The sequence below is a fragment of the Propithecus coquereli genome, unplaced genomic scaffold (genome assembly GCF_000956105.1).
Source record: "Propithecus coquereli isolate 6110/MARCELLA unplaced genomic scaffold, Pcoq_1.0 Scaffold9, whole genome shotgun sequence".
Taxonomy (NCBI): domain Eukaryota; kingdom Metazoa; phylum Chordata; class Mammalia; order Primates; family Indriidae; genus Propithecus; species Propithecus coquereli.
Window position 1 is genome coordinate 14,199,027 of NW_012155284.1, and position 20,775 is coordinate 14,219,801.

Genomic DNA, 20,775 nt, shown 5'->3' on the forward strand with positions numbered 1-20,775 from the left:
CGTTTGAGCTCAGGAGTTCGAGACCAGCCCGAGCAAGAGCGAGATCCTGTCTCTACTAAAAATAGAAAGAAATTAATCGGACAACTAAAAATATATAGGAAAAAAAATTAGCCGGGCATGGTGGCACATGCCTGTAGTCCCAGCTACTAGGGAGGCTGAGGCAGAAGGACTGCTTGAGCCCAGGAGTTTGAGGTTGCTGTGAGCTAGGCTGAGGCCACAGCACTCTAGCCTGGGCAACAGAGTGAGACTGTGTCTCAAAAAAAAAAAAAAAGGCCTTTTGTGCACTGCCATCCAGTATATGCATAAACACACAAAAATCTAAAACAAATATTTTGTGAAACAATGGCTGTGAGCAACACATCCTATATTCTTCTATAGTTAAGGTTGCCAGATAAAATACAGAATGTCCAATTAAATTTGAATTTCAGATAAATAACAAATAATGTTTTGGTACAAGTATACCCTACATATTACATGGGACACACTGATATACTAAAAAATTATTCCTTATTTAAAAACTCTAATGTAATTTAGTTTCCTATATTTTTATTTTCTAATTCTTGCAATCCAAATGTACAGTTCGCTTTTTCACAATGCTGGCCACATATGCCAAATTGATTTTATGAGCCACCAATAAGTCTCCACCCAGAGTTTCAAAAACATTGCTGCTTGGGTGGCAAAACATTCAAACAATTAAATTAAAGCTATTGTAGCTTGAATTTACAATAAACATAAACCCATGAAATTGGGTACAAGATAATGAGGGACTGAGATTTAAGAAGAAAAAGTACTGAAAAAATGTTAAAAACAAGGTGATAATTTGAGTGGGTGTTTCACAGCAATAAACCAATTTTCTCCTTCCAGTTGTTACTACATTTCAGAAACACAAGTCTTCCAAAACCTTTCCAAACAAATTGTAAATGGAGGAAAACAGGAATACCTGTACAATCTCTAAGGAGCAGAGCTGTTTAATAATAAAATTATGGTTGTAACTAAAAGGACAATTACTCTCAATTATAACAATGTACATTAATGTTTTATGAAAAGTAGAAAGAGATAACATTATTTGTCTAATTAAATTTATTGGCTCCAGAAATTGGGTAGTCTCATTATCTACCTAGTACGACGGGAATTAAATACAAAATTTTAAGTTATTTGCAAAAGTATTCAAACAATTAACTTGAAGAGATAAATATTTTTAAAATCTATTTTTAAAAATTTGAATTGTGCTGCATACCTCGAGATAAAATTAAACCAAAAAATTGAAACAGCACACACTCATATATGTCAATATTAGGAATATTGTATTTCTAGGTATAAAAATACCCAAAGGTAATTCTTGAAAGAATTGGCATACCTTTGGAAGCTCTTCAATCTGATTAGCATCTAAATAGAGCTCCTCCAAAGTTTTTTCAAAAGTAAAAATCTCTTTGGGAACCTGTTCCAGACTGCAATGAGAATAATCAAGAGTAGTGACAGTCTCCTCTTCGCCTCGTAGACAGCGACATGGTACCAACCGCACAAACAAGCTTCGTTTTGTAGTCATTTTTAAATACTGCAATATTCAAATAAAAATAAGTGTAATTAAAACAAATACATCATAACAATTTTCAGAACACATTATTCCAATTTATCACAATTCATGTCACAGATAAACAACACTTTCCTGACACTGCATGCACCCAATGGAACCCATTTAACATTGCTTGAATACCCACATTTAAATCTTGTGGATTTCAAATTAAACTCAAGCACTTTAGTACTTACAAAACAATATATAAAGTAACCATTTACGTGCTTCTACAAAAACACTGATTTGTGAATCTGCTTCTTAGGTCTCACCAAAAATAACCTCTAGCATGACAAAATTTTTCTTTAAGTCCTGGCTCTAAGACTTCTATGTTTTTTTTTTTTTTTTGGAGACAGAGTCTCTCTCTGTGCCCAGGCTACAGTGCCTGTGGCGTCAGCCTAGCTCACAGGAACCTCAAACTCTTGGGCTCAATTGATTCTCCTGCCTCAGTCTCCTGAGTAGCTGGAACTATAGGTGCAGGCCACCAAACCCAGCTAATTTTTTCTATTTTTAGTAGAGACAGGGTCTCACTCTTGTTCAGGCTGCTCTCCAACTTCTGAGCTCAAGCAATCCTCCCACTTCGGCCTCCCAGACTGCTAGGATTACAAGCATGAGCCACTACACCCGGCCTCTGTGTTTCTTAACTAAGAACTTGATTATGTGCAGTTTTAGTAGGAAACAGTAGGAATGCATAGATGTTTGCGGGTCTTTTTAACCAGCCATTGGGGATCAACAACCGTTTTTAATTTTCCTATGATTCATGAAAATTCCCACCTACCCCAAGTATATTTTGTATCAATTAAATATTGGCCTTATAGTTTTTCTAAAAGAGCTTGTAGGTCTTAAGTGTGTTTAAGGTTACACACTGAATCATAAACTTCCTTAAATAAAGTAATTGAGGGAAAAGGCCAATTCTGAATTAGTAAAAATTCTGAAGGCCAATTTTATTAAGTATATAATGTAAGTACATAGGTTAATTCCAACTAGGCTAAGATTATATTAGCAAAGAGAGACCCACTTCAGTAAATAAGTAGTGTTACGAATTTTTTGTATGTAAAATCATCAATTCTTATCCTAGGCAGGAGACTCTATTAATACAGTTATTAGGCCAGGCATGATGGCTCACACCTGTATTCCTAGCACTTTGGGAGACTGAGGTGGGAGGATGGCTTAAGGCCAGGAGTTTGAGACTGGCCTGGGCAACACAGTGAAACCCCATTCCTACCAAAAATAAATAAATAAATAACTGGGTGTGGTGGCACACACCTGTAGTTTCAGCTACTCCAGAAGGTAAAGCAGGAAGATTGCTTGAGCCCAGGAGTTTGAGGTTGCGGTGAGCTATGATTGCACCACTGCCTAAGTGACAAAGTGAGATCACAGTCTCAAAAAAAATAAAAGTATTAGATTACTTCTAATCAGGACAAAGACTAAGTTAAAGCCAGTGAGGTCTCGGGCACAAAATATAAGGAGATATCAAAAAAACTCAGCAATCAAGACAAATACAGTATTCTAACACAACGTATTTTTTTAAAAATACAAACTACTGAAAAATAATCCGCGTGTTGACCCAAATAAATAACTGACACGTTTGCGTCCTCAAAATCTTGGCTTAACAAACCTCTATTGATTGAGATTTTTGCCTCAGTTATTTGGGTCAACACATGGATAAATAAAACATCAAATGTTTAAATAAAGACAGGATCAGTATTAATGATTTTTCCTTTTGCCTCAGGCTGCAATATGGATCCACAAGGCACTGCTTCTAAATTTTCTAACTCTTATACTTCAAATTATATGATATTTTTAAAGTGTTTGACACTGAGCAGGGTAAGTATTTCCCTTGCAATCTTTTTAAAAATTTGATTATTCTCATTCAATCACCCTGTGCCAGGCACTCTGCTAAGTTCTTTAGATAAATTATATCCATATTTTCATTTCATCCTCACAACTTTCTAAGATACAAGCTATTATCCCCATTTTTCCATAAAGAAACTGAGTTTGTGCTTTTTGAGAGATGGGAGTCTTACTATGTTGCTTAGACTGGTCTAAAACTCTTGGGCTCAAGAGATCCTCCTATCTCAGCCTTCCAAGTAGCTGGGACTACTGCTCTTCTATACTGCTTCTCAATATAGAATAATATATACTTTAACTAAGGTTCTCAAAGCAATTAAGGTATCAGTAGATCTTTGCTACATACTTTTCCTTCAGGATTTACAAAAAGAAACTAAGATGCTAAACATCAAATGTTTCCATCTAAAATCTTTGTCAATAAATAAGTATCCAAAAACATTTATCAAATATTATGAACAATCTATGTTCACATAAAGGCATGTTTAACTGAAAAGAATAAAACAGTTCATCTAATAAGAAGATTTTAATTGCTAACGGGGAATCCAGCTTATACTTGTGTGCTTATGAGATCATTTTTTAAATTCCAAAAATGGACACAAAATTTCTTGTTCTAGATATTTTAAGAATACAACTGATATTGAGTCAGAAGGACACTTAAGAATGGGAAAGAATTCTATCTACATTGTCCAATATGGTAGCCTCTAGACACTTGTGGCTATTTAAACTTAAAGTTAAATCAAATAAAATTAAAAATTCAGTTTCACAGCCACACCAACCACATTTTAAATGCTCAATAGCTACCTGTGACTAGAGCTACCATATTGGACCAAACCTGAGATATAACACTATTTACAGAGCAATTGTTAACGAAGATAAAACAATTTCCAAGATTTTTCTGTAGAGCTAATCATGTCGCAGAAAAACAGAAATTGTAGAATTTCTCAGAAAGGACAATAAATTTAGAAAAGAAAGACTAGATGCTTGGCTCTAGAATTTCTCAGAAAGGATAATAAATTTAGAAAAGGAAGACTAGATGCTTGGCTCTAGGAAGCTGCACAGAGTTTACATCTCAAAGGGAAACCTCCTGTGGACAGAGGCTGTGAAGGGAGCAGTTTAGACTTCAGATGAAATTCACTGCGAATCTAGAGCCAATACAAAAATGGACCTCCATTCAAAAGAGGCCTGCAGATGGAAGTAGTGTAGACTAAAAACTGCTGATTGCTAAAAAAGGAGGGAGACCTTAATCCTTGAGGGCAGAGGAGGAAAGTACTATTATGAAAGAGAAGTAAACAAGTAACAATACCCAAAGAGATCTTCCCTTAGACAATGATACTGGAAAGTAATCCAAAAAGGAGAAAGCCTAACCTGGTCTGAGAACAGGAACTGATAAACATAGCTGCATGTTAGGACTATGATAAGGAAGAAACATTTTATAAATTAGAAGCAACACAGTAAATGTAACAATCTTCTCATCACAATGGAGGGACAGAGTCAATCCAGAAAAGGGGCATAATGATAAGCCAAAAACTTTCTATCAAAAGAAATTAAAGCTACTTACCCCTGGGTTGAATTTATCTCCCTGATGTTTCTTAATTGAGCCAACATTCTACGGAAAACAAAAAGAGAACAGAAATTAATAATAAAAATGGATCTTTATGACTGTAAGGAACATCTCTTTTAATTTCTAATACATAATGAAAGCTAAACTAAATTTCTCAAAAACTGACCATTGTAAACTGAAAACAGACCAAACGGTCAAACAAAATATTAGCTTCTTAAAAACATACATGGGTGCATGTGCATACATACACAAATTTGCTAGCTTCTAAGTAAATGTCGAGCTTTTTAAAAAGTGGATTGTTCATACATTTGTAAACTATTGAGAGCCCTCAACTATATCAAAAAATACCCTTTCTTATCCAGAGGAGGGAAATTGGCAAAGAGAAAAAGGGAAAATAAATAAATAAATAAAAATGCCCTTTCACGTACCACTATAATGTCAGTTTTTTTAATTTACTGGGAAATAACAAAAAATTTTCCATGCAAATAAATGCTAATCACCAATTATATTTAAATTTAGTAGTTTTTGATGGTTCTGTGTGGCAGGCACTGTTAACTGCTTATGGGATTTATTTTCCCTTTTAAGAATCTTGACTATTCAGAACAGTAATGGCCCCAGCTAAATACTCACTTTTGTACTTTCCAGGCCTGGAGGGATGGACAGGGGATAGGTGACATAATGAAGATCAAAGTCTTATACTCTGAAGTCTGCTTTGGGAGTGGAATGGAGGCTAATTCTGGGAAAGCATTTGCTTTCCTGATAAATGGGAACAAATGTGTCTGATATCACCACTCTCCCATTTTTCTAGCTTTGAATCTGTACATGATGGCTAGTGCTGCAACAACCATCCCATTACCATAAGTCAACAAGCATGAGGATTAAAAATCCACCAATAAATAAGGCTGACAAGAAAAAGAGAACGTGCTGGGGGTCTCAAACAGCAGCTGTACCTGAACAGCTATACCTACCAATGCTAATTGCAATCTACTTTTGGATTTCTTGGTATGTGAGAAAACTAAATCCCTTTATTTGCTTAAACCATTGCTAGGTTTTCTGTACTTGTAGCCAATACATTCCAAAGTGAGACAGCCTAAAGCCCAAAACAATGGTCTTAATAAAAAGCATATGCATACAACATAAATAATCTTTTTCTCAAAAATTCAGAGTGATATCTGAAAATATCTTTCAAAATTTCAGAGTTGCCCTAAATATGGAGCTATTTGTCTCTATGCTAAATGGTTTGGAACTACTGAGTTGTTTAAGTTTCTCTAAGAATTCTACATATTCTGCATGCCATACATACACACGAAAAAATTCCTGTGTGTATAGCAAGCAAAGATGGCCACTAAATCTTCTGTCATTCATACTATTCCCACAGATGTGACAGTCTAGTAGAATGGAGCTGCCAGTATACTGAAATGGAATAAGACCATGGTAGGAGCAAGGTGGAAAGAAGAGAGATGGGACGTTTGTGTTTAGAAACTTCAATTTGAAATACCTTAAGGATATCTAAGTAGAATATTGAGTAGGCAGCCGGATTTGGGCATTCAGATTGTGGGACGAGATCTAAGCTCAGAATATATTAATAAATTTGAAAGTCATCTGCTTATAGATAATATTTAAAGCAATGAAATTAGATGAAATCACCAGGGACATGAGGGTAGACAGAAAAGAGAACAAGTCCAATGACTGAGCACCAACACATTAAAAAATTAGGGGTCAGAAAGAAGAGACAGAACCAGCAAATGACACTCAAGAGAAGCAGTCAAGTGAGACAAGAGAAAAACCCAAAAAAGTGTGACATCCTAAAAGCCAAGTGATGTTTCAGGGAAGAAGGAATTATCAACTCTGTTAATGAGGACTTAGAATTGCCATTATGTATTAATGTAAAGGTCACTGTTAACCTTGACAAGACCACTTTTAGTGATGGGGCAAAACACTATTTGAAGGGGATTCAAAAAAGAACAGAAGAACTAGACATAGCAAATATAGACATCTAGAGTAGTTTTGCTATAAAGGACATTAGAAAAATAAAGCAGTTGCTAGAGCAGAATATGAATCAAGAAACACAACAGTGGATTTGTAGGCAGATGGGAATAATCTAGTAGAGAAAAAGAAGAGCTCATTGATAAATTTTTATAAATAGGATTTGGGCAACCATATGTAGACGACCCTAGCAAAACCACCCACCAGTAAAAAAGCTGCAAGAAAACAAAACAAACTTGGGTGGAACTATATGTAACTAGCTGAATAAAATTCACTCAGGATATTTTTCAACATTAGGGATTACTACACCCTCTCCCTAGAGATTCTGATTTAGTGAGTTAATATAAAACTCAATATTCTTTATCTTAAATAAAATGCCTGTGTGATTCTTTCACACATAGTTTCAACAACAATCAAATACAGTCGATCCCGATTCATCTATACCAAAGCTACCATCATTTAGCCCTCCCCATCCTCTACTGAGGATTATTTTGCCTAAAGTCCCAGTTTGAAAACTACTATAAAAACTGAAAAGTAAAACCACTATAAAGATTTTTTTAAAATACAGCACTTTATATTCCCCTATTTATCTAAAGAGATCACAAGTTGCCTAGATTTAAGAGAAATCTTATGTTGGTGCAATACTTCATTTAATTAAAACAAAGGCTCCTCAGGCATGCCCACACCTACTAGGTGGTATTTAGTGGTTGTACAAGATCATTTAGTTTAATCATGATTATCACAGTGGTTGCCAATCGGTATTTGGTATATCTGTGCTTAGTTCTGAGGCATTTTATGGACATTATTAGCCCATTACTGATAAGTACACAAATAGTAAACAATTAAAATAGTAATATAAAAAATAATAAGAATAGGAAGATAAGAAGAGTAAGATTTTAAATTTACATAATGAAAAATTATAAATGTTATATAAGAGTAATTCTGGAGGACAATAGTCAAAAACTGAATATACATAATGTGATGTGCTTGTAACACATATAAGAAATGAGGAAAGGATGCTGATGGCTAAACCACACTTATAGCTAGAAGATCAACATCAATGTCTGGACCCATTAGCCTAATTCTAATCAAGTAGTAAGTTGAGAGTTTCTTCAATATGAACACTGTTAAAAACTTTTATAACAAACCATGGTTAGCCTAAACATGTCTAAAAAATTACTGTGCAATGAAGTGGTAGACATATATACTGAAGTTACTAAGAAGTACCCCACATTTGCATAAATTTCCATTTTTATATTTTTGGATAAAATTTACACAATGAAATGACCACATTCTAAGAGTATAGATAGCAAATGTCTACAACTGTGTAACCAACAGGAACCAAGACATACACTATTTCCATCACCCTAGAAGATTCACATTTGCCCTTTTCCAGTCAACCCCCTGACCAAGGCAACCTGCCCCGAATAAAAATATTATGATATTTGTAGAGAAGTGTTACGAGAACATAGGCCTTAGTTCTCATGGGTAAGTACGTGGAAATGAAATTTATGGGTCATAATTTGTAAGTATATTTAATTCTAATAAAAACTATCATTTTACAAAGTGGTAACTTAACACCCCAAGCAATGAGAATTCCAATAACAACTTCATCAACACTTGGTATTTTTAGTCGTCCTTAATTTTAGCCTATGCAGTGCGTGTAGAGCAGCACCTCATTGTTTTTATTTTGCACTTCTGTAATTACAAATGGCATTGAGGAGCCTCACCCTTACCTGGACCTCATTTTAATGATGAGACACATACAGATCTTCAAGCTTTATACTCTATCTAACGGTGTAAGACTTTTGGAGAAGAGAGTGACCAAATTTTGTATATGGGAGGAATGCAAATTACAGTAATAGAGAGTATGGTGTGTTGGAAGAAAATTCTCCATAATCATCTCACATTTCTGCATGGTGTGTGGGTCTTCTGAGCAATGTCATTTACAGCTGATTTAAGATGTTTGTATAAAGAGACATTCCGGGATAACAATGCTTAGCATGACTAAGACAGTCCACCTTCCCCTCTCCAGAAAAGACTCCAGTGGTCCAAAATAAAATCAGGTTTCCTAATTTGGGGTTCTTCTGTAACCACACTAGTGCATGTACAGGTATCACCTGACCCTTACTTTGTCACCCTATGGAGATTAAGGCTAGGGGGAACTGACACAAGACACTGCTCTAGTTGCTGCTTTTGCAGTAACCGATAATCTGTCTCTAATCTAGAGGTCTTGTCTGGTAGGCTTAACTTTTCAGTTTGTAAATAGGGTAAAATTTCAGACTCTTCACTGTTTTTGACTTAACCACTGTAAACTGAAAAACATGGCCACAATATGTTAACACCACCAAAAATCAGGAGATGGAATCTATTTCCCCACGCCATGAATTTGGGCTGGCGTTGTGAATTGCTTATACCAACTCAATGAGGCAGAAGTTTTATTAGGCAAGTAACAGTGCCTATGCCTCAAGATTCACAAAGTTTGCCTTCTTTGAATGCTTTTAAATTTGAATGCTGCCCTGAGAACATGAGGTAATAAAGAAGCCTGGGATAAAAGACCACATGCTGATTCAAAAAATTCAGAGAAATAACAAACTGCTGTTGTTTTAAGCCATTAAGTGTTGGAGAGATCCTTAATGCCACAATAGATAACTAAAACAACTGGTTTTAGTTGTTTTAAAATAACTAAAACAAAAGTTTTAAATAGTATTTCCTTTTTTATCTTTTAATACCTATAGAAACTGTATACCCCACCCTGCCCCACATTATTCCTGATATTGGTAATCTGAGTTTTTTCCCCAATCTTACTAGAGATTTATCAACTGTATTGATTTTTTCAAAGAGTAAATGTTATATTTTGTTCATTTTCTTATGGTATGTTTTCTATTTCATTGATTTGTACTTTTTTCTCTGTATTTGCTGCCTTTTGCTTATTTTAAGTTTCTCTTTTTCTGTCTTCTTAGGGCAAAACTTAGGTAATTGATTCTCATTCTTATTTCATTAAAATTTAAAATATAAATTCTCTGAGCACTACTTTAGCTGCACTTAATAATTCACGTGTTGTCTTTTGTTGAATTTGTTTAAAATGCTTTCTAATTTCCCATTTATTCTTTTACCCACGGGTTATTCAGAATTTCTTCCTCAATTTCAAAATATTTGGTGATCTACTCAGTGTGTGAAACCTCGTTGCTACTGATTTCTAATTTAATTCCACTGTAGTCAAGAACATAGTATTATCATTTCAAGCCTCTGAAATATGTTAAGGCTTTCAATGGTCCCACATAATATCTATCTTGGTGAGTGCTCCATGTGCACCTTGAATGTCACATTTTGTGTCTCTTGGGTATAGTGTTTTATAAATATCAATTAGGTAAATTGGTTGACAGTCTGTTCCCAAATCTTCTATACTCTTATCAATTTATGGCATTCTTTTTCTATACAGTACTGAAAAGTATTAAAATCTCTGTAGTTGTAAATTTGTCTATTTCTCATTTTGTCTATTTTTATTTCATGTATTTTGAAGCTCTGTTATAAAGTGATACACATTTAGGGTTCTTATATCTTCTTGATGGATCCTCTACCATTATGAGATTTTTCTTTCCTCCTAATAATCCTTGTCTTTTACATTTTGCCTGATATCACTACAGCCATAGGAGCTTTTCTTTTGTTTAGTATTAATATGGTATATCTTTTTCTATCTATTACTTTTATCCAAATTTGTCTTTATATTTAAAGTATCCATTTGTAGGAAGCATATGTTTGGGTCCTGCTTTTTTTTTTTTAATCCAATCTGAGGTAGGCTTAGACCTTTCATGCTTAATATAATTATTGCTGTGGCAGAACTTAAGGCTATATCACATTATTATTTATAATCTTATTCTTTGTTCCTCTTTTCCTACCTCCTAATTTTTTTAACTCTATTTTATCTCCTTCTATGGACTTTTAGCCATACTATTTTTTTCTGATTGCTCTAGAATTTATAATATGCATTCTTCATTCATCATAGTCCATCCTCAAATGCTATGACATCTCTACACATATAATCTACTATAAAAGAGTATACATATATTTACTCCTTCTGGGCTATTGTCTGTAGTCTACTTCTACATATTACTACATTATTTTTGCTTTATACTACCCACTGTCATTTATATAAATTTAAAAACTAGAAAATAGACACTCATATTTATCCACAAATTTACCATTTCCTGCAGTCTTTATTTCTTACTATAGACATGCTATTAAGCCTATGTGATTAATTTTTTAAGATACTATATTTTTCAGTTCTACAATCTGCATCTGGTTCTCTTTTAGAGTTTCCATTACTCTCCTAAATACCCAATCCTTCATATATTATCCTGTCAATTGTCTTGAAGTCCTTGTCTCCTAATTCTAATAATTGGACCATCTGTAAGTCTGCTTTTCTCTTGATTATGCAATCACCTTTTCCTGTTTGTTTCATAATGTTTTATAATATTCTAGACACTGTTTTTAACATAACAGTCTAAAGTTAAGCATAATATTATTTTAAGTTATACTTCCCAAAGAGTGTAAGGTCTTCCACTCCCCCAGGATAGACGGTTGATAGCCCAGATTTCTAGTAGAGACAATATAAGCTGGTACTGGCTGCAGCTTTAATTAAATTGAATTCATCTATGACCCAAGTCCCACCCTTCCCCACCACTGACCACAGCCACATTTTTGATCTTCTCAAAATTTAAGGCAGTAGGAGTTTGTGCTACCGTTCCAGATATTTTTGGTTTAGTTTACCTTCGGATTCAAGTGGAACAGGGTCCCAAATTCCAAGAACCCTTAGAATTTGCAGTACTATATGACTTCTCTATGCTTTTCAACTCTCTTCTCTCCTGCTGCTTCTTGGCAAAATGCAATGGGAGAAGATAGATGGAATTATCAGGCTTAATTATTTGATTTTGCCTTTGGGGCTCTGTCAGATTTCCATTTCTTCCCTAAAGCCCTCACTGCCATTCCAGGATCAGATGATTTATCCTCATCTCTTCAATGTCTTCCCATTTATGGCAGTCCTACTCCTCTATCTGCCTATGCAGGCACCTGCCCCCAGGCAAGGAAACTGCCACATTCACCTATGCAGAGCTCATGTATCTCTGGAATTTAGATCACTAAGGCTCCCTTGAGTCCACCAATTTTTGCTAACCCTATTTTAAGAGTGTGATTTTTATAATTTTCAGGTTTTGCTTGTTGTTACCAGAAGACCAAAAGTCTTCTGCATCCCTTTTACATCCTAACTAGAAGCAGAAAGCTCAGCAGATTTTTAGTATAGAAAAAACTTTTCTGTTTATAGAGAAGATACCCAATCTGACTCACCCCTTTGTGGAGGGGTAAACTTGGTTAAAGGTAGAAGAATCTTGGATTCTCCTCCCTCTCAGTTTAGGAGGAGTGACATAATTTAAGGAACAAGAGGCCTCAAATTATTTTTTACAGAAAAAGTCTTTGATTCTACAATTAGAAATACTACTGACAAATGCAAACATCCTGGATTGAATTAGATCTGAAAAACTGACATTAGATTATCCTATAATCTGAAGGAAAAGGTGGGAGAGAAGGAGGAAAGGAAACAGCTCAGTATGGTTCATAACCAAACCTGAGGAAGGTGAAACAGTACAGAAAAGAAAGACTGGAGGTCTGTGGGTAAATCCCACTAGAAAGTATGTCATTGGCTCAATTATTTTCAACAACAGGTCAATAAAAAAATGTAAGATGACATTTGTGGCAATATGTCGTACATAATACATGTCACAAACGTATATTCCATAGGTTATTGCTTAATGTGGTAGAGAAATTGAAATCATGGTAGTGTTTCAAACCTTGGAATAGCTTTCTCATACAGTTTTGACTGAATTCTAAACTCTTCCCCATAACACAATCCTGTGGCAGAATTAACTTCCTTACATGTATTCCCTCATTTCTCTTCACTTCCTAGTGTTTATGTCTAAAGCCAGAGTAATTTCCAACCTCCTTTGTTTCTCCCAGTAACTTGTAACAACTTCTTTTCTTCGATGAATTCACCACTTATGATCTGAGAAGCCTTAATGGGACCAGATCAAGATAGTCGAATTAACCAGAGAGAACCCTAATTATCATAAGAAATGTTAAGTCTATCCTTATAAAAAGAGACAATCTAAAATACTCTAACAAACAACTGATTTTGACTACATGCAGCAGTATGCTATATCAAGCAGGTATACTTTTTCTACCATCTTAAAAAGAATCTCTCCTGAAAACAACTTTCTCTACAGCTATCAACCCATTACTCTGCTCCTTTTTACAGCAAAATTCTTCAAACAAGTTGTCCGTATTCACTGTCTTCAATTATTCAATCAATTGTTCTTAAATCCACTCCAATCATACTTCTGTCCCCATATTTCAATGAAAACTGTTCTTCAAAGGTCATCAGCAGTCTGCATATTGCTAAATCCAACAAACAATCTAATTCACATATTATTTGCCTTATTAGCAGTATCATTTCCCCTTCACTTTACAAACTTTCTTCGTTTAGCTTCCAAGACACCACATGTCCTTCTATAGTTTTATTCCTACACCACTGGTCACACCTCAGTCAGTCTCCTTTGCTAGTTGCTCTTCTTTATGCCAACGCTTTTTTTTTTTGGAGACAGGGTCTGGCTCTGTCATCTGAGCTAGAGTGTAGTGGCATCATCATAGCTCACTGCAACTGCAAACTCCTGGGCTTAAGCAATCCTCCTCCCTCAGCCTCCCAAATAGCTGGGACTACAGGCACACATCACCACACCTGGCTAATTTTTCTATTTTTTTGCAGAGATGGGGTCTTGTTCTTGCTCAGGCTGTTCTTGAACTCCTGGCCTCAAGCGATCTTCCCACCTCAGCTTCTGACATAGAACACAGATCCTGGCCCTCTTTTCTATATATACTCATATCCTTGGTGATCATCCAGTTTCAATTTTTGAAATAGTATCTACTTTTTAAATACTAAGGACTCTAATGACTGCTGTCTTAGTTTGGGTTCTACCAATAGCAATGACAGAGGTAAGGACCTGAGTAATGATAGTGTGTCTAGAAAAGGACCTGAGGGAGCGCAAAGAAAGACAGCGATGGAAGAAAAGCCAATATAGGAATGGTATATTATCAAAGTCATCCCTAAGGATAACAGGTGCTCAAACCTACTTAAACCTCCTGAGAAGCATACAGAAATTCTCTCAAAATTGTCTGCCTATAGGATGAGAGGCAAGCTTTTACCCATCTGCTCCTGTCTCCCACTCAGAGGAGCAGTGGGAGACATGAGCAGGATTGCCTCTACAGGCATTAACTCTACCTCACTACCAACCTATGCTTGCTTTCTAATCTTGCTGGCCCCCCACTGCAAGGAAATTACTGGGGCCAAAAATGGAAAGAATCTACTTGAGGCAGGAAGCTCAGACTGGGGTGAGTCTGAGCTTTCATGGTACCGTTTCCTGCAGCTGGGATTAAATAAAATAATCAGAGGTGAGCCAAGAGAATGTAATGCAGGACACCAGAAATACCTACTCTACTGAAGCCTGGACCATTCCACTAAACTTCAGAGTTGCATATCTAACTCCTCATCTAATGTTTCCATTTAGTGAAGCAATTTAAAGAAAAAGCAGGAATTAATGATTTAGAAAAGAGAAAGAGTAAAAGTGATGAATGAACCCAAGAGCTGGTTCTGTTTTTGGTGGGAGTAGAGAAACAAACATTAAGAACAATTTCCCAGCAGATCTAAAGACACAAAAAAAACCAGTAGAAATCAGAATGGGGATTTAACAGCATAGATAAAAACTATTTTAAGAAAATAAAAAATTACTAAGTTCGAACATATAATGATATGTTTTATTATACATGACTTTCTATAATTTATAAATAATAAAATTTTCTCAAGAAATAGGAAATCACAGGTGAAATTATAGGTGAAGTTTATCAAAATTACTTCTCTAAAAGACAATATGCACCCAAGTGCCTGCAAACTTTCAGAATATGAAATTTGATCACAAGGTTCAGGGCTTCACAAGAAACATGGAAAATTTCAAATTTAATGTAACTCTGATATCAACATCTCTCAAAGTTAGCCATAATATTCAGATTCAAGAATACTTCAAAAACCCAGCACTTTAGTAGGCAGAGGCAAGAGGACTGCTTGAGGCCAGCAGTGGGCCTCATGGACCAGCCCAGGCAACACAGCGAGACCCTGTCTCTACAAAAAAAATTTAAAAATTAGCCAGGTGTGGTGTACATGCCTGTAGTCCCAGATACTCAGGAGGCGGATGCAGGAGGACTACTTGAGCTCAGGAGTTCAAGGCCACAGTGCTCTATGATTGTACCACTGCACTCTAGCAGTGAGACCCTGTCTCTTTAAAAAAAAAAAAAAAAAAAGAAAGAAAGAAAGAAAAAAGAATACTTCAAAAAAATTAAAATCTAAATAATTGTATAGAAGCAACTCAAATACAACACTAAAACATGACTAAGTAGAATTTTTTTTTTTTTTTTTTAAGAGATAGGATCTCGCTCTGTCACCCAGGCTGAAGGAGTGCAGTGGCATCATTATAGCTCATCGTAACCTCCAACTCCTACGCTCAAGGGATCCTCCCGCCCTGGCCTCCCAAAGTGCTGAGATTACAGGCATGAGCCACCATGCCCAGCCGACTAAGAATTGATTCTAGGAATGCCAAAATGAATAAACATGAGATAAATTTGTTAACAATATATCAAACAGATGAAAAAAGGAAAAACTGGATCTTGACAAACACAGAAAGGCATCTTAATAAAAGTCAACATCTATTCTTGAAAAAAATCTTAGTAAATCAGAAACAGAATATTTGCTCAATAAGAAACTAACCATCTGTGTCACAATGAATAAAAACACTAGAGACATTCCCATTACAAAAAATATTAGCACCATCAAGGAAGTAAAAAGATAACCCACAGAATGGGAGAAAATATTTGTAAATCATGTACCTGATAACGGACTTGTATCTAGACTTTGTACAGAAGTCTTACAACTCAACAATAAAAAGACAAAAAACAAAATTTAAAAATGGGCAAAGGATTTAAACAGGCATTTCTTCAAAGACAAAGCAAATGCCAAAAAGCATATAAAGAAACTAACATTAGTCATTAGGGAAATACAAGTCAAAACCACAATGATATACGGGGGCTTTCCAGAAAGTATCCAGCCATGTATGTCTTTATTTTTCATAGGACATGGCTGCACACTTTCTGGACAGCCCCCATATATACCATTTTACACTCACTAGACTGGCTATAATCCAGACAGGCAATAACAAGCTGGGAGGACGTGACAAAACGGGAACTCTCAAACACTGCTGATGGGAATGTAAAATGGTACAACTGCTTTGGAAAATAGGTTGGCAGTTCCTCCAAAAAGTTAAACATAGATACCATATGACCCAACAATTTTACTTCTAGATGTATAAGCAAGAGGACTGAAAACACATGTTCTCAGAAAAACTTATAGCTAATGTTCATAAGCAGCATTATTCGTAGTGACCAAAAAGTAGAAACAACCCAAATGTCCCTCAGCTAATGAATGGATAAACAAAATGTAATATATCTATACAGTGGACTATTATTCAGCTATTAAAAAGGAGGGCACTGATACATGACACAACATGGATGAACTCTGGAAACATAATGCTATGTTAAAGAGCCAGACACAAAAGGGCACATATTATATAATTTAATTTTTATAAAATGTCAGGAATATGCAAATCCACAGAGACAGAAAATAGATTAGTGGTTTGCCAAGGTTTGGGGGCAGAGGAGAATGGAGAGTGAGTGCTAATGAGTAGGGGGGTTTTTGTAAAAACTGATAAAAATGTTTTGGAATCAGATGGTGAAGACAGTTACACAATTTTGTAAATATACTAAAACTACTTAATTGTGTACTGTAAAAGGGTAAATTTTATGGTATGTGAATTATACTCCAATTTATTACAAAAATATCTTTAAAAGAAAAATATTAGGGACACCAATTAATATCACTTTTACATGTTAACACGACGGATTCCAAACTGATTTCCTAGTTCAATTCACTTGGCACCTGATCTTTTCCTTAAAATCATTTGTTTTACTATCTCCCTTTCCCCTTTAAAAACTTAAAATAAATTACTTAATCTCCAAACCTTTACAATCTATTCCCAATTTACCTTTATACAACTCTACTACTGAATCAAATCCTGTGCTCAGGTGAGGCCTTTTGCCTTACTACAGACTCCTGCCCACTTCAATATACTAACTACTTTTTTGGTTCTTTAAGTGGTACTTTAGATGAAGCTGACTACAAATAAAATGTTTTTATGCAGTGTATCCACTGCCCTAGAAACTGAGCCAGATCTGTTGAAAAGCATGACCTGATTTGAGAATCCTGGACATGAGAGCTGTAGTGCAGGCAATTCCACCATTAGTTATTTCTTCTGGGCCCTTTTCAAACAACCTCTATTAAAATACAAATTCACCAGGAAAGACAAGGCCCTAATTTCTTAAGGTGAATTTCTTTATGTCTTTTTTCTCCTGAATTGAAGTGAAGTGAAAGGGATAAAGGAACCAGAGGAAACAAGAGAAAAAAGGTAGAAATTAGCAAAAGAAGGCGGCCAGCTTGAAATCCTCATTTCCCCTTCCTGGTCCCAAGCTGAGTGTTTGCTTCAGTGTTAATTTAGGCTGGCAATGATTATGAACATCACAAACCTTCCAAAGAAAGCTAGATCACTCTCAACATCTTACAGAAGGATTTTTAAAGGTTAATCATTAACATTTACAAGTAAAGCTTAAAAATGCCACCACTTGATGAAAATCTTATCTTTAAAAAGATTCACTTTTAGTAGGATTCAGATCTATTAATATTTTAGGCACAAAAATCCGTAATTCTATTAAACTATCCCAAACATCCCTTAGGGCTGAAGACACATTCAAGTCGTAGCACAGATGTAAGAGAGGACAAGAAAAACAAAAATTTAAGCTGCTTCTACTAATCAAACATTTTACTGAATGTATCTTTAAGTAACAAATATTCTTTAAATGTCTCTATAGAAACTGCTGGGTGCTTAGTGCCATGTTCATTCACATACATTGAACTTTGACATTCCTCTAAGTTAGGAATTTTATGCATGTTGAAATACAAGCAAAGGTCACAGGACAAGTAAGAAGTCTTAGACTCAGCCTTTCCATAGCATCAATGGTTCTCAATAAGTGTAAGGACACCTTAGTAGGTCCCGAAATGTCAAGGACCCCCATGATAATAATTCTATTTGCAATATTCCTGTTGAGAAAACACTTATATGCGTGTGGATTTTTGGTTTTGCTGCAATAAAACTCCATGGCCCATGGGTGGGAATCATTCTAAAATTTCAATACTAAGAGTTTGGCTACATGAAGACGGACAATAGATACCAAAAAAAATGACAACAGGCACATTTAGAATAGCCTCCCAATTCACAATGACTCCTTTCTCTGAGAAAAGGTTACCACAAATCCATAAAGTATCTTCATGCAAATTTTAAAACTACAGCCTTACAGGTATAAGGCTTGGCAAGCAGCATGTTCAATAAGCAACCTGCACAATCCAACAGCCCTGCTCTGAGGGTTATTCTCCCATTTGAAAGGGGTGGCCCACTGATATCTATTTTAGTACCAGGTAACATTGCCCACTTACTTGTAGCAGATTGGAAAAGGGATGGGCACCTGACTCAAGCTAGTCAATCATCTTCTCTCTCCCCAGGATGTGTAAGTGGGACTGAAAGATATAGCAAGTCAGTCTCCACATTTAGTGGAACTGTAACATCTGAAGTCAGAATCTGTGGAGTTGCTGCCTTCCACCATAAGGACACAGAAACAGAACACCCATCTGAAGAAAGGAAAATATAAAATAGTGATGGTCCTGGGTTCCTGATGGTCATCCAGTTATTTATTCTAATTCCTTTCTGAGACTAATTGCATTCTAGGCCTTAAGTGTCCATAAGACACTGGTACATCCTTATTATTACCCTATTTTTACTGATCTCTGTTACTTTCATCCACAAGTCCTATTAATACACTTTACTTATACCAAAGCTTCTGAGCTGAAAATCTAAAACTTCAAATAAGGGAAAAGTCAAATATAAATATGGCCATCGATTATTTTGCAAATCACTTATTCATCTTCCCACCCAACCTCAAGGGCTCAATACCTATTTTTCTAAAAAGGGAACTTTGTGTTCCAAAGTTAAGAGACCTAAACTTAAAGACTTGATACAACACAGACTTTAACCACTGAAAAAAACAGTCATACACAAAAAAAGGTATTATCTCAATTGTCACAGTCATTTCTAGACACCTGACTCAGCCTATTTTCATCACACATCAACCAGTTTAGAGCCATTGTCAAAGCTACTAGATTTCATGGACACAAAAAAGTCAAACCTAAACACCTAAGTAGCAATTCTGGACTAAACTCACAAACGGAATCAGTCAAATAAATTAATGTTGAATGACTACATTTGGCTTTCTGATGCTAAATACAACAACATAAATACTACAAATACGACAGAAGGAGAACAAACATTTACTGAGTTACTAGGTTGCTGAGCTCTATGTATAGCATTCCTGCCTCAAGGAATTTCTAATTAGAGGTAAAACATGATAGCAAATAATCATAATATAATGTAATACATCGATCAAAAATAATACAAAGTTACAAATTTGGAAAAAAGGAGACCAAATAGTCTGGTGGTAAGGGAGAACAGTCTAGCAGGACAGAACAGCATATATAAACCAAAGTGTAGAAGAGCTCTGTGTATACTAAAAAGAAGTAATCAGTGTTACTAGCAGATCAAATTAGGCAGCTAGGTAGGGTAGATTTTGAAATACCTAGGAATGAGATTAGGATGGGTCAGCAGAAGGCAGAACTCAAATGCTTTGAATATCATGCTAAGTAATGTGGAATTTAACTGGTAAGCAGCAGTTTTTAAAGACTTAAAAGCAAAGGAGTGACATAATCTAGTTTAAGTTATAGGTAGATCATTTGGTTAGCACTGTGGAGCTAAAAACAATCCTGGTATTATTTAGCCAGCAATAAAACATGAGGGGTATGTTACTTAGTATTTCACATTCATGCTTTTAAAAGTAGGAAGTCAAAAGCAAAGAAAGATATTCAGCAAAAACCTATTCATCACCTACAGCATGCCAGACATGTTCATGTACTAATCTTTATAACATCCCTGTAGTTGATCATACCTATACTTTACAGAAAAGGTAATGAAACCAACACAGAAGGTAACTTTTCCAAGATTACAATGACAGAGCTCAGACTAGAATCCAGTTTCCCTGACTTTACAATTCACTGTTGTTTCCCTAGAACACATCTCTCACCGCCTGGTTTAATAAACAAAATTCATCAATATTTTAACTTAACAGTGCAGTCTTCATACTGCACTAGATTATGTAATTTGATGTGGACAATTAAAATGTCGTATTTTCTTCTGTTGCATATTCAACTACTTTGGGGCAAGGTAACTAAAGTGAAGCCACTCAGTATATAAGAAATGGGTCTTTAAAAAGAAAAACATCTGAAGTTTACCATGCTTAATATTAAAAAAAAAAAATTTAAGCAGTAATTCCCTAAACAAAAATGGCGAAACAATTAAATCTGATTATAGAAAAACAACAATACATGACCACCTTGGAACAAACAGAACTGAAAAGCTTAAGATATGTGAACAATTTACCTGAAAATACCTGAAACTATTGTTCCTAGAAGCTATGTTTGTATGTGGATTTTGTTTTTGTG

General features: G+C 35.4%; 1 protein-coding gene across 1 annotated transcript in view; it reads right to left on the bottom strand.

Annotated features, from left to right (window-relative positions):
- Window positions 1–20,775, bottom strand: part of ERBB2IP (erbb2 interacting protein) — a 158,021-nt gene that overhangs the window by 92,887 nt on the left and 44,359 nt on the right. The window contains exons 2-3 of the mRNA XM_012664503.1: window positions 4,980–5,027; window positions 1,358–1,555 (exon numbers count right to left, since the gene is read on the bottom strand). Of these exons, the coding sequence (XP_012519957.1) occupies window positions 1,358–1,546 (189 nt within the window). The 5' untranslated portion in view covers window positions 1,547–1,555; window positions 4,980–5,027. The remainder of the gene's footprint in view (window positions 1–1,357; window positions 1,556–4,979; window positions 5,028–20,775) is intronic.